At 37.8% G+C, this 15,948-nt stretch overlaps 1 protein-coding gene across 2 annotated transcripts in view; it reads right to left on the minus strand.

Moving 5' to 3' along the window:
• USP37 (ubiquitin specific peptidase 37) overlaps window positions 1-15,948 on the minus strand; it is a 72,254-nt gene that overhangs the window by 13,222 nt on the left and 43,084 nt on the right. For both annotated transcript variants that reach the window (XM_080669413.1, XM_080669412.1), the window contains exons 16-20: window positions 12,783-12,947; window positions 10,327-10,392; window positions 7,460-7,601; window positions 4,003-4,258; window positions 2,996-3,162 (exon numbers count right to left, since the gene is read on the minus strand). In XM_080669413.1, the coding sequence (XP_080525539.1) occupies window positions 2,996-3,162; window positions 4,003-4,258; window positions 7,460-7,601; window positions 10,327-10,392; window positions 12,783-12,947 (796 nt within the window). The remainder of the gene's footprint in view (window positions 1-2,995; window positions 3,163-4,002; window positions 4,259-7,459; window positions 7,602-10,326; window positions 10,393-12,782; window positions 12,948-15,948) is intronic.

Consider the following 15,948-nt stretch of genomic DNA (forward strand, 5'->3'; position numbering starts at 1 on the left):
AATCTGGACTTGTTTGTAAAGTTACTAAAGTATATGAGAAGCTCAGAAAGAGCTATTCTGTATTATAGTACTTGTAGCAATAAATACTGTATTTAAGAAAGCAATAAATATTTCCTAAGAGAAAATAAGATTACTTAAAATTATCCAAGTACATAAAGTCTATGCTGAAACCAGAAAGAGAATCTTTTAGTTCTTAACAGAATATTGCAGGTATACTAAACTAAAGAAACTTCATCTTATAATCCTACCCTCACACCTGAGAAAAAACACAGGGTTGAGCAAAAGTAGGTTTACAGTTGTGAGTACGTGAAACACAGAGTTTATTCTTGTACTAGTATTTATTAGTTATTGTATTATTTTCCATATGAACAACCGTAAACTTCTTTTGCCCCATCCTGTAAGTCAGTTTTAATGAGCTCAGCTGACAAGAAATACTACAAGGTACTACTATTAAGAAATCAGAACTTGCCCTGGCTGGGAGGCTCCGTCAGCTGGAGTGTCGTACCATACCCCAAAAGGTTCCAGGTTTGGTCCCTGGTTGGGGTGTGTACGGGAAACAACCAATGGATGTTTCTCTCTCTCCCCCTTCCTCTCTCTCTAAAAAATCAATAAACATATCCTTAGGTAAAGAGAAAAAATAAATAAATAAATCAGGCCTTGGTCTTTTACATTAAAAGTAAGTTTTCCAAAACAAATGATCAATATTATTTGCAAAATAGTTTGACATGTATATATCTTGATGACAAGGTAGCTAGTGAGGTACCATTTATAAATAAAATAATACAGAACAGCTGGTTTTGAAAGAGTTTTAAAGTAGTAGTTCTCAACCTTGTCTGCACATTAGAATCAAGGGATGCAGCTAAAAGAAAAAAATTCTTGTTTTTTTTTAAAAAGAAAACTAAGCAATCTAGATGCCCAGACCACAGGCCAGATCAATTACTTCAGAATTTGAGAGGCAGAATAAGCCAGGCATCAGTATTTTTTTGAACTCCCAGGTTAATATTAACTGTGCAGTTAAGCTTAAGATCCACTGTTTTAGAAAAATTAGATTTCTTATTTAATAATTTCTTAAAATATGTTTTTGATTTGAGAGAGAGAGGAAGGGAGAGGTATAGAGAGACAGAAACATCAATGAGAGAAAAACATATATTGACTGCCTCCTGCATGCCCTGTATTGGAGATCGAGCCCACAACCTGGGCACGTGCCCCGAACAGAATCGAACCAGTGACCTCTTGGTTCATGGATTGACACTCAACCACTGAGCCACACCAGCCAGGCAAAATTAGATTTCTTAATCTGTTTGTAAACAATAAAACTGTTTGTTCATTCTAGGGAGTCTTGTTAAATTTTTATTAATCACATGACTTGGATTGCATAGGATTAGAAAAGCATGAAAACAACACTTTTCAGATGTCAGATACCTTGATGACTGCAACAGTGGAAATCAGCCAGCTTTGGCAAATATAAACATAAAGAACTAAAAATTAGCCCTAGCTGGTTTGGCTCAGTGGATAGAGCGTTGGGACTGCGGACTGAAGGGTCCCAGGTTCAATTCTGGTCAAGGGCATGTGCCGGGGTTGCGGGCTCAATCCCCAGTGGTGGACATGCAGGAGGCAGCCAATCAATGATTCCCTGTCATTGTTGATGTTTTTGTCTCTCTCTCCCTCTCTGAAATCAATAAAAATATATTAAAAAAATAGAAAAAAAACCCTAAAAATTAAAGAACAGAATCTATAATAATAAAAGTGTAATATGCTAATTAGACCAGACGACCTTCCAGACGAAGCCGGGGCTGTGAGGGAAGCCCAGGTCCCATGTGCCAGAGGGAAGCTGGTGTTGGCAGCTGGGAGAAGGAAGGCCTACTCTTGCATGAATTTCGTGTATCAGGCCTCTAGTATATATAAAGAGCAGATAAATGTTAGTCTATGACTAAAATATAAATTTCAGATATTTCTAAGAATTTTATGTTCAAACAATTCATAAGAAAGGACTCATATTGTGAGAAAATGGCCAAAACAAATACTTTGCCTTAAAATATTAATGATAAAATTATAGTGTTATACTTGCTATTTCCACAGCTTGCAAAATAAGGTTGGATTGGGATAATCTCTAGTAACCCATCTTGCTTTTGCATGCAATGAATTATTGTAATGGAAGGTAACCAACAATATATTTTGTTGAATTTGGATTTTCAAAAACAGAAAAATTACCAAAGTTTCTGTTTCAAAACCAATGCAAAGCCCCAAAGTTTTTATTTTGTTTTGGTGGATGATGACATTGTATTCAAATAATCTGGAACAATGCCTGATACATAGTAAATGCTTAAAACATGTTCGTTGTTATTATTATTACTGTTAGTGCCCCGGTGCACAGATTCATGCACATTGAAAGGAAATTAATTAGAAGGTGGCCTGTAGGGCGGGACTGGGTGAGACGGGCCAGACTTGCCCTGGAGCCAACCTCCTGCGGCCTCTCATCTCCCCAGCAGGCTGCACCTGGGGCGTTGCTGCGGATAGAACGGCATCTATGGAGTGAGTGGGGTCCCTCCAGCAAGTGAGGTCCCTCGGCCTGGCCTGCAGGGATCGGGCCGAAACTGGCTCTCTGACATCCCCCAAGGAGTCCTGGATTGCAAGAGGGCAGTTCTTGGGTGACACACCCAGGAATTGGGCTCCCTCCTCTCTGGTTCCACGGTGTGTCACCCAAGAACCATAGCTGCCAAGTCACTGCAGCTCGGCAGCTCCTGTGCTGAGCATCTCCCCACTGGTGGTCAGTGTGTGTTGTAGCTACCAGTTGTAGCATCTGCCCCCTGGTGGTCATTGCATGTCAGAGCTACCGGTAGGACAGTCGCTTAGCCTTATATGTAGATTACTACTACTACTACTACTAGCTACCGGTCGGACAGTCGCTTAGCCTTTTATATATGTAGATTACTACTACTACTATTCTATTTCTTGGGAAAGATAAGGATGAAGAAAGTAGCAATATAAATCTTACTTGCTCCTGGAGGCTCTGAGCCAAGGCCTGCTGAAGCTCTTGCTCTTCCCTTTCACGGTCCACATCATATTGCTGAAGCCAATCAACCTCTCCTTGAGGTCCTTCTGGGGTTTTGTTTTCTTTATTCTCATCACAGTCTTTAGTTATCTCAGTAAAACTGGCTGGATCTGAGGAAGCAGAACAAAACATAACTGGGAAATCATAATAAACTGAAATCTCTGGACTAGAGTGACACCTACTGTTCAGAGAGTAATTTAGCCCAACCTCACACATAGCTTGCTTAGGATATTCAATTTCATCTTACTACATGTAGACTAGGGTTTCTCTATCTCAGAACTATTCATATTTTGGGTGGGATATTTTTGTTGTTGTTTGGGGGGTGGCTGTCCTGTGCATTACAGAATGTTTAGCAACAACTCTGGCCTCTACTTACTAGATGTCAGTACCACCGCTCTCTCTAGTTGTGACAACCAAAAATAGCTAATAATCAAATAAGCCTTATACATATTCTGAATCAAGAGTTCCATAGTACTGGTGGTGTGGCTCGGTTGAGCATTATCCCCTGCACCGAGAAGTCGCCAGTATGATTCCCAGTCATGGCACATGTTTAGATTGTAAGCTTGATCCCTGGTAGGGAGCATGCAGGAGGCACAGCTGATGGATGTTTCTCTCTCTCCCCTCCTCTCTTCTTCTCTCTCTAAAAAAAATCAATAAAATCACATTAAAAAAAAGAGTTCCATAAAGTATGTAATAAACATCTCATGTATTGCACAAGTATATGACAACATATATGTTTAGAACATTTGCCCAGGGAGATAAAAAATTAACCATCAATTTCTTTCTGTTCTTGTAGACCAGGGATGGGGAAATTCTGGCCTGCAGGCCATGTAACTCTTATACGTTAGACAGATCCATCTCATACTTCCCATTATTTAGAAGCCATTTGTTGCTATGATGATTTTGAACACAGTTGTGCCTTGTTTAACAGCTATCTTCATTAAACCTACCTGGTTCTGTGACTGTTTTGGGTTTCTCAGTTTCCATAGAGTCTGGATTTTCAGGCAATTCTTGAATATCATCCTCTGCAAATCCAGTATCTGGGCTGCTGGTTGGTTTATCATCATCTTCATGACTCAGGGACGGTGAAGCTTCTCTCTTACTTATCTCTAAAACAGCTGCCAGAAGCTCTTCTTCGCTCATTCCATCAAATCCTGAGTTTTCCAATTCAGACTTATCAGGCTCTATTCTGCATGATTTTGAATCCTGAAGTAGAGAGTTACTTTTAGAGGAAACCTGAATGACTACAAATATAGCAATCTTATAGTTTAAAGTGAGAAGTTTATTTTATTTCTAAAAAGTTTCCTTTCTTTGATGCTCTGGGTTCAGGTCTTATTCTTTTTGAATAAATGAATAAAATAAAAAATACTTATAAAATATATAAAAAAATAAACACACACACATATATAAAATCCAACAGTTGCACAAGATAATGCACAAGATAATGCAACTCCTAGAAAAGCTTGTATCTTCAAAGTATTAACTATCATTATGTGTCAAGATAGGAAATAATGTAGTTATGCTTTCACACACATTATTTAAACTTTTAGCTTATGTGGTTAGTATGTTGATGTAAAACATTTACTCTGGTTCCAACATATTAACAATTAGTACCAAAATAAAGCAAGTAATTATTTGAGGACCAATATGTAAAAGCTTTGAAGGAAGCCCTGCCTGGGTAGCTCAGTTAGAGCATTGTCCCAATATGCCAAGGTTGTGGGTTCAATCTCTGGTTAGGGCACATACAGGAAACAACCAATGAATGCATAAATAAGTGGGACAACAAATGGATGTTTTTTCCTCTCCCTTCCTCTCTCTCTCTAAAAATCAATAAATAAAAATTTAAAAATAAAAATAAAAGTAGCTTTGAAGGTTTACAGGAGAAAGCAATTTATCTACAACTTTCATTTCTTAAAAGTCTCAGTCCTGTGAACAACCTAAGTGTCTACTGATGGATGAATGAGTAAAGAAGATGTAGTATACATATATCTTATTCAGCCATAAAAATGAAGAAAATCTTGACATTTTCAACAACACGTATGGACCTTGAGGGCATTATGCTAACTGAAAAAAGTCAGACAGAGAAAGACAAATACCACAAGATCTCACTTACTAGTATATGTGGAATCTAAAACAAACAAACAAACAAACAAACAAACAAACAAACAAATCCAGGTTCACAGATATAGAGAAGATTGGTGATTGGTAGGTGAGGGTGGTGTGTGTGTGTGTGTGATATAAAATGGGTGAAGGGGGTTAAAAGGTACAAACTTTCAGTTATAAAATAAATATGTCCTGGGATGTAATGTATAGCATGGTGACTACAGTTAATAATATTGTATTAATATTTTTATTGATTTCAGAGAGGAAGGGAGAGGAAAAGAGATAGAAACATCAATGATGAGACAGAATCATTGATCAGCTGCCTCCTTCATGCCCCCTACTGGGGATTGAGCTTGCAACCTGGACACGTGCCCTGACCAGGAATGGAACCCGTGACCTCCTGGTTCATTGTTCGATGATCAACCACTGAGCCATACCAGCCGGGCTGTATTGCATACTGAAAGTTGTGAAGAAAGTCAATTTTAAAAGTTTTCATCACAAAAAAAAAATTCTTTTAGGCCCTAGCTGGTTTGGCTTCGTGGATAGAGTGTCAGCCTGAGGACTGAAGGGTCCCGAGTTCGATTCCTGTCAAGGGCACATGCCCGGGTTGCAGGCTCTCTCCCCAGAGGGGGCATGCAGGAGGCAGCCAATCAGTGATTCTTTCTCATCATTGATGTTTCTATCTCTCACTCCCTCCCCCTTCTTCTGTGAAATCAATAAAAAAATTATTTTGGTAATTATGTATAGTGATGAATGTTAACTAGACTTATTGTGGTAATCATTTCACAATATATACAAATATCAAGTCCTTATACTGTACACCTGAAATTAATACATATTATATGTCAATTACATCTCAATTAAAAAAAGTCTCAATACAACTTTAAACAGACTGGTTTTGTAGCTACAGAACGCACATTCTAAAACTAGTGTTGGAGACTTTCAGTCAAGATGGCAGTGTAGATAAACTCTGTATTTGCATCCTCCCACAACCACACTGAAATGACAACTAAACTACAGAACAACCATCACTTAGCACCACCTGAAATCTGGCTGAATGGAAGTGCTACAACTAGGGAATTAAAGAACAAGTCACATAGACTGATAGGACTTGAGATGTGGAATGGGCTGGTCCCACACCCACGCGTGACAGATAAAAATCGGGAGGGATATCTCAGCTGCAGAGGTGCCACCTGAGGAGTGAGGGGTCCCAGCCCCACACCAGGCCCTCCAGCTCAGTGGTTCGAGTGCCAGGAAGAGAAGTTGTCATAACTTCAGGCTATAAAAATCAGAGGGAGGGCTGTTGGGAGTCCCAGGCAGTCTCTTAAAAGGCCCATATGTAGACTTACTCAGATTCACTCCCACCTGGTAGCAGCCTGAAAAACATCAGAGACATACAGGGAGGAACCGAATTGTCTAGCATCAAGGTGAGAGCTGGAGGGATGGGGGGAAAGAAAGGGCAGCTTTCTCCCAGACAGAAATGCCGACAGAGTCCATTGTTCCTTTGATGAGCCCTCCCTGCACAGAGCAGGCAGGCAGGCGCCATAACTGAGACTCCATCAACCTGGCTCACACAGTTTGCCCTTCCCTGGTTATTTCCTGAGACCCTTCCCCACCAACTTGCAGGCCCACCCAAGCTGTTTCCAGTGGCTTTTCTATATGAATGGCATGTCTTGGCTCATGCTTCAGATTTTCCTACTCTCTCAAATATACAACATCTGGCCTCAGCGTGCCCTATATCTCTCACAAAGTGGCTCTAGGACCAGCGCTATGAATATATATCTATAGATATAAATACATATCTATCAACAATTAAATCTAAATAAACAAACAAGCAGAACAGAAACAGACACATACATACACAGAACATTTTGATAATTACCAGAAGGGAGGAGGGTTGAGAGGATGGGTGAAAAAGGTGAAGGGATTAAGAAATACAAATTGATTGTTACAGAACAGTCATGGGGATATAAACTACAGCATAGGGAATATAGTCAATAATAATCTAATAACTATGTATGGTGTCAGGTGGGTGCGAGATTTATTGAGACGATCACTTACTAGTAGTAAGCTATGTAATGTCTAATCACTGGGGTGTACACCTGAAACTAATATAATAATGCACTGTAATTGAAAAATAAAGAAAATGATTAAAAATCATAACAACTGGTGTTTGAACAGACCAATTAAGTTTATGATCTATCTTGTGTATTAAGTTTGATGATGCTGGTTATAAAAGGCATTTGTTTGGCTACTAACAGCTATACAAATCTTTGTCAGATATTCTGATAAGAAATAACTTACCTTTTCCAGATCTTCCTGCTGTTGTTCACAACCTGACATTTCACAGAATCTCTGGCTAAGGGCCACAGAGCGTTTTAGTTCATCTTCACTGTCTGAATCAAGGCTCAAAGCCAATGAGCTCTTGGATTTGAAGGGGAAATTCCTGTAAATTAAGGGGAAATAAAAAAAACTATATAAGACTGATAAATAAACACTGTCCTTGTTATTCTTTTGAAACATACGTACCAAAATAAAACAAAAGCTTTTCCTATATGGAAAATAATGTAACAGAAATAAAGATATATTAAAAAGTATACTTAAACATTATTACCTTTGCCCCACTTCAAAAGAGTCATGCTTTGATAATTAGACAGCTTTTATATTATTATGTCAGTAAACCAATCACTTTGTGCCTTTTTTCTTTTAATGATCAGCCCCAAAGAAGTTTGTTATTGTCTTTATAAAGCAAGTACAGTACTGAATGCATGCAAACATAGCAATGAATAAATGTTTTTGACAATAGAGTATGAGAACTAGTTTTTGAAATTTTAATTTATGATCCATGTACTTTAAAATTAACAGTAACATTCCACTTATCCACTTATATGTAGGTCAGACATCTGGCAACCTCTACCTTCCAAAATACAGGGATTCAAAAGTAAGAAAAAAGGCTTCTGAGGAAGGCAGCAGTTTCAAAGCCCATGTACTTTACTCTTTAGACAGGGACCCTTCTTTCCCAGGATATGATGTATAAAATAATGTAGCAAGTTCATCAAGAAATGAGAGCTAAGAAATGAGAGAGAATAACTACTAATAGGGCAATAAAGAACTATAAGTCATTTAATGTAAAGGTAAACCGCCTTGTAGGATAATGCCATCTGAGGGCATTATTATATTAAAACACAGTGCAATAACTGATACTCATAATGTTGATTCTAAGTCATTACAATATATTTAAATTATCTTCAGTATATTTTACTTAAGAATATAAGGAATTCTGTAAGGTTACAGACTATATAACCACCTAAAATGGTTAAAAAAATTTTAAGATTAATGCTTAAAAAGATAAGCTTTAGTTATATAAAAATTCATTTATGTGGAATATTAAATATTCTTCAATGATACCAGATAAGTAAGGTGTTACTGTGTTGGCTTCCAAGTGAGCTGAAAATAAATTAAAGGAAAAAGTGGTAAAGGTCAAGAGCACAAACTTTCTTTGATGGAGGTTAACATAAATTCATATGCTATAATAAAAATATGTAAAATGGAAATTGGAAAAAAGGCAATTAATCTAAAGTGAAAACTGTACATAAACATATAGAATGATGGTACCAAGAAATAAGAGGCCACAGTGGAAACCAGGAGAATTGCATAGCAATGTAGATCAAAGAAAAGAGGCAAGTGGTCAGTGATAATCCCAAACATAGTCTTTGGCTGAGAGAAGCCAGGATATCCCTGCACTCCAGCCGGAACACTTGAATAGTCTCCCATTATGTTTTCAAAAGGGTTTTAAAAAATAACTTAGAAATAGCCAATTAGCCATCTTTACTTCTCATTTCTGATTTAATGCTCACCAAGCAAAACTGACCATGTTAAATTTGTTTATCCACATGAATACTTTGCTGAATGAGGCTGACACCTGGCTACCAATATACCAGGGTCAAATGTGATGACAAAGGACACTGTAGAAAAACCAATAGTATTCTGCTTCATAACTCAGCCTCTTTTAAGTTTGATCGGCATGACAGGTCTTCTAGGGCCTAATAATCCTTTATTGACCAACTCTCAAATTCTCATACCAATAGACCCTGGAGAACAGATGACCATGCCAAGTATAATGATGCTCAATGAAACCATCTCTTTCTTGAAACTACAGTGATCTGGTACATAAAAAGTGCATTCCATTAATAGTTACTATATTCACAGAAGGCAGCTTGCCTGTAGTAATGAAAAATATTCATCCTGTAAATGCATCACTTGCTCACTTTCTAAGCAGCCAAGTGGTATTGCTCATTTGTATCTTGAGAACGGGCAAGAGTATTCTTATCGGTACCATTTCTAGTCATGTTAGTCATCTGGTTTTAATTGCACTGAAAAATAATTAACAGGAGGAAAAGAAAATAGCAATTCCCAAATGTCATTTTATGGTTATATAAGCCCCCCCACCTCCACCCCAAAGCCCTTAAACAACAAAAATGTCTCTTTTCTAAAAGTATTTTGGGACATCAAATTTTTAGAAAAACTAATTTTAAAGACCAACGACAAGCATTTAGACATTTAGAATTGTCAAATCAGGAACTGTGGTTCTAGTTTAATCACAGAGGAGGTATATTTAAAAAAAGTATTTGTGTCTCTTCTTGGAAAAACTTTCGGACATAAGCAAAAAATAAAAAAATAAAACATTTGTAAAGCAGGTACATTCCAGTGTGTGTTTGTTTTCTGTCTCCTTTCAGAACAGCTTCAGTTCAGTGTCTAAAACAAGAAGTCCCAGATTGGCTAGCAAAAAGTAAAAAGATATTTTTGTTATCCTTGAGGGATGGTGCTTTACACTAACATGGGTTATTCCAGCCCTTCAATCCTTAAAATTCCTCATCATCAGTCAATTTCCAGAGAAGTAGGATGAAAATATTACATATTAACAGATGATTTTAAATGTTTTAGAACAAAATTTTGAGATGATCATCTGAAATTGCTTCACTGTTAAAAACTTGTTATACCCAAGATTATAGTTTAAAGCAGAATCAAGAAAATTCCACAGTATAGTAATACAGAGCAGTTATCATGCAAAAAGAGAAACAATAAAGAAAAGGGGAGGGAATAATTTTGGTGTTAAGGTAAGCCAAATCCTTAAAAATACAAATTTTGGGTACATAAGAAATGTAACTCACTTTGAAGGTGTAGAAGGGCTGGTGATGCAGGAATTCACCATTTGAGAGGCTTTCAATGGTCTAGAACTATCAGAAAATTAGAAAATATGTAATGTATACAATTATATTATTAAAAATATGTATTTAATTTACAAAATGAATTATTCTGAACTATAGACCCGTATCTATCCTCTTGAAAAGCAAATAATTATACTACTTTTAATAGAGGCCAAAGGAGATAACAAAATACTATCTCTGGCCCAGCTGGTATGGCTCAGGGGTTGAGCATCAACCTATGAATCAGGAGGCCATGGTTCAATTCCTAGTCAGGGTACATGTCCAGGTTTTAGGCTCTATCCCCAGTAGGGGATGTGCAGGAGACAGCTGATCAATGATTCTCATTATTAATGTTTCTCTCTCTCTCTCTCTCACCCTCTCCCTTCCTTTTGCAGGGGGGGCGGGAATATATATATATATATATATATATATATATATATATATATATATTAGAGGCCCAGTGCATGACATTCATGCACCTGGGGGAGGGGAGGTCCCTCAGCCCGGCCTGCGCCCTTTCGGGGCCTGCGCCCTTTCGCAGTCGGACATCCCCTGAGGGGTCCTTAGTGCTGCAGCGGAAGCAGGAGCCTCTCGGAGGCAGGAGAGGCTCCTGCCGCAGCCACTGCCACTGCACTTGCCAGCCATGAGCCCGCTGGCAAGCCCGGCTTCTGGCTGAGTGACGCTCCCCCTGTGGGAGCGCACTGACCACCAGGGGGCAGCTCCTGCACTGAGCATCTGGCCATAGCGACGGTCATTCAGCCATTCACTTAATTTGCATATTAGCCTTTTATTATATAGGATATATATATATATAATACTATCTCTGGCCTCTCCTTGATCTAATGCCCTAAATAAACAGCATTAGAAACAAAGTCAAATGTAAATAAAGTCAAATGTAACACATATGAAAAGAACAACTTGGGAAAAATTATCTTGTCTCAATCCTTTACTTTTAAGCAATAAAATAGTAATAGCTCTCATTTTTTGAGGACTTACTAGATGTCAGGCACTGGAGTAAGAATGCGTGTGTTTCATGGCATTTAATGTTCACAACCACCCAATTATTTTCCCTACAGCTAAGTCAAGGAATTTGTCCAAAGTCTTAAAGCTATTAAATTACAGTCAGATAGCCTGGTTTCAGGCCTGGTATCATTCATAAAGAGCCTACATTGATAGGTTGATACAGTACTACTGCCAGCCAGAAAGAGTAACAACTCTACCAGCAGAAGGCAGTCGCAACAAGTAAAAAAAACACGAACAAAAACAACAACAACAACAACAAAATACCCCACAAAACCCACATCTATTCCAAAGAAAGGCCATAAGACAAAATCCAGAAACACTAAGAATCTCTGGAAACATGTTTTATTAGTATATCCGTTAAGGTCTTTAATATATACTTATAAGATGTAGCATACATTTCAATTATTAAACCAAGGAGAAATACATTTTTACAAAACAGTATCAATTCACGTTAGCAAATGTTCATTCACTTTCTGAAATGTCTATTATTCCACTTTAGCCAAGAAACCTGGCTTTTCCAGTGTACTAACCATATGACTTTAAGAAAATTACTTAATCTCCTTGAGTCTCCTCTGTAAATTTAAGTGTTTAGACAAAATCTCTAAAATCCTTTTCAACTCTAAACTTTATGACTCTCTCAAACTGGAGTCCAAGTATAAAAAGGAACTACATTATATGGTTCCAAAGTAATACAAGTATGCAGAAGAAAGAGCAGTATTCAGAAAAGTCCTAAGGTTTTTCTAGCATTTTATGATGAAGCAAAATTAAAGGTTACTTCTTTTCTCATGTAAAAATTTCTAGGAGCCACTGAAGTTATTTACTCCCACTGGTAATAATACATTTATGAAGACAAAATCTATTTTTGGGACCCCAGCATCACATTCAATATACTGTTTCCCAAATTTGCATATCCCAAAGAGCCAGAAAGGCTTTTGGTAAAAATATTGATTCCTAAGTCCTATCTTAAAACCAATGAAACAGAACTTCTAAGGAACACAGGAGTCAGTATTTTAGTGTTCAGGTGATGCATATGAGCATGCAAATTAAGTTTATATTCCTAACATGTATCACACTGTCTTCTGGTGATCTAAAATTGTAAGAGTATTACCTAAAGAGGTAACTTTTTATGAAAGGCAACTAATGTACTTGGAAAATTTTTGAATAAGCATTTTATTACTTCAATTGATTACAATTACTTCAATCGGGCAGTAATTTAACACAAAATCCCCAAATAAAGCAAAATTAAAATTTCCTCCTTGGTCTGATTTTACCTGGGAGCTGCGTTATCTAGCTTAGTCATTCTTTTGATCAGACACTACAGCCTTTCCACATTATTATTATTTTAAGCCTTTCTACTTTAAAAGCAAAGGCAAAGAAATTCTCTCTTAAGGACTTACATTGCCATATGCGCGCTCCAACCGAGAGTGAAGGGTGGTTTTGTATTTTCAGTGCAATGAGATGACAGGGTCAGGTATCTTGGAATGATGACTTGCTGCCCAATCTTGTTATTAAGTGAGAGAGTAATATTGAAGCTATATCGCTTCAAATGAAGAATGAGGATCCTGAAAACAGGAGATGACGACATCACTAGTTTGTACATAATAAAGGTAGCTCTGTTATGCGTGAAGAGATCATAGCAACTAACCATGTTAATAGCTCTGATTTAAAGAATACATCTGATCAAACTAAAGATTTGGCCAAAGAACATTTACTGAATACCTGCTATGTGCTAGGCATTATGCTAAGTAGTAAGAATACAAATAAAAATAAAACAGTGGCATTGGGTGGATTTAGGTAAAATACTTATAATGTTCCTAGAAAAACAAAATACACACACAAAAAAACCCACATCAGACAAAAACACTTAATTTTTAAATGCCAATATTGATAACTAGGGTTAAATTCTTAAATTATTTACTTCAGTACTATATAGTTTTAAAAAAATAGGTGTTATATAACCACAGATAATTTTAATTAAAGCATTGAACAGCGCTATGTTGGACGGTAAATACCGGTTTTTGACAAGCTGATTTTTTTTTCCTTGTTCATCCTTACCCGAGGATATTTTTTCCATTTATTTTTAGAAAGAGTGGAAAGGAAGATGAGAGACAGAGAAAGAGAGAAACACTGATATGAGAGACACACACTGACTGGTTGCCTCCCACACGCACCCTGACAGGGGCCGGGGATTGAGCCTGCAACCAAGGTACGTGCCCTTGACCAGAATCGAGTCCAGGACCCTCAAGCCCACAGGCTTACGCTCTAACCATTGTGCAACTGGCTAGGGTAACAAGATGATTTTTGACAAGAAGTAGTCTTATTTCATTAGAACTTTCTCTGAAAAAAGCTAAGACAAATAGAAAAATGTTCTCTACTTAAAAGTTCTAAAAAATTTCATGGCACATCTGGTTTGTGGGTCTGAAAAGGCTTTTAGATCTGTAAAAACACTTCTTTTTAATTGCTATTGTGGCAACTTTTCATCTCTAATACAGAACATAATCTTTGCTTGATGGACTAGATATACTTCACAGTGTCCAACAACACTTTAACAAGTGAATTTCAGAATTTTTAAGCCTCACAAATACTGCAAAAATAATGTCTGATTTATGGGAAACAGTTTGGTTTCTTACCATATACATATACCTTCATCATAGAAGTCACAAACTGAAAAACATGTAAATTGAAGTTATCAACTGTATTTTTCTTTTAAAAGTATGCAATAATTCCTAACCTTCACATTCACAACTTGAGAAAACACAAGGATACAACTGATGTGAAGAAATTGTCTAATTTGCTGACAATTAGAAATGTAAGCATTCAGAAGCCTAACTGCAATACAAAACTAATATCAGATGTCAAATATTTTGACTAACTCGTCAAATAATCATCCTATTTAATAAAGAGGGAATATGCTAATTGACCATCACGCCTTCACAAAGATGGAGTGCCCACAGCCAATAAGGAGGGAATATGCTAATTGACTGCCATGCCCTCAAAGATGGTGGCGCCCACAGCCACAAGATGGCGACGCCCAGTTCCCTCAGCCCTGCTGGGACAGCAGGTGCACGGAACGGCCAGGCCCGCCCCCAGATGGGTCCGGCTGCTCTACACACCTGCCTCCAGAGTCCCCCAGTCCCCTCAGCCCCCAGTCCCCCAGTGCCAGCCCAAGGTGCAGGCAAGCCTAGGATGGTGGCTGCCCAGCCGCCCAGGGCCGCCTGAGGTTCAGGTAACCAGGGCCAGCCGAGGCTTGTGCTGCTGGCAGTGGCAGCAGCAGAGGTGTAATGGGGCCGTTGCCTTCCCCTGATCGCTGGGTGCCTCCTGCCCTGAGAGTTCCTGGACTATGAGAGGGGGCAGGCCAGGCTGAGGGACCCCCCCAGTCCAGTGCATGAATTTTCATGCACTGGGCCTCTAGTACCAAAATAAAAGGCAATATGAAAGACAGATGATAGTTAAAAATCACTGATTTACAAAGATGAGGTGGACTAGAAATGAACAGATTAAAAAAATTTTTTAAGTACATTAGAAAGATATTTTTATTGATTTAAGAGAGGAAGGGAGGGAGAGATAGAAACATCAAAGATGAGAACCACTGATCAGCTGCCTCCTGCATGCCACCCACCAAGGATTGAGCCTGCAACCCAGTATGTGCCCTGACCGGGAATCAAACTGTGACCTCCTGGTTCATAGGCTGATGCTCAACTACTGAACTGCACCTGTCAGGCAGATTTGATAAAGATACCAGACCCTTCAAAAATAGTAGTTGATTGGCTTTAATAGTAAAATGAACAAAAGCAAAAAAAGTCCAATATTAAGATTTATGATACAAAGGCTTCTATTTCATGTAAGTTTGGAATAAATTAACCTTAACATATGTGACCTACCAGAAAGAAAAAAACTAAGGAGATAAATTCCCCTCAGTATTTTTTTTATAAAATATAGTTAGACAGCTAGACCATATAGTTAGACAGCTAGAAAGGGAAAAGACATTCAGCTTCCCAGGTCAAACAAGTATTTTTAATTGTACACTGGTTTCCTTCATTAATGACAGCTGGTAATAATCTTTTGCCTTAATATTTGTCCCCTCCCACCCTCCTGCATCTAAACACTCATAAATAGCAAAGAACAAATTCTTTGTTATGATTTAGAAAGTCATTTCTTAAAAAAATATTTCATTTTCTAGAAAGGAGCAAAAGAACTAGGCTCTAGGAGCTAAGTTCCAGAAACTCCACACTTAGTCAATTCTTATTATTACAGAAAATGTACCAACTTTTAAGAGCCTTTGAATAAAGAAATACACAAATTGCAGAAAAGTACTTTTCCTATTTTATTTTCACACACAGATATATGTGTCTGTAGCAGATTTTTACTGAAAGTTTGGAATAAGAGAGGGAGGGGCTACAGCACAACACAGGAAAAATATTACAATTAAATGTTATACATTACTTAATTTAAAAAGTACTAGTATTCACTATCATTATTTCCAAGTTTCACCAGCCAAGTCCTCTTGTTGCCATCACTTGGGACTCTGAAGTTCCTTCAACATTCCAAACCTCCTCCTGTCTT

This window comes from Plecotus auritus (assembly GCF_963455305.1).
Source record: "Plecotus auritus genome assembly, chromosome: 5".
NCBI lineage: Eukaryota > Metazoa > Chordata > Mammalia > Chiroptera > Vespertilionidae > Plecotus > Plecotus auritus.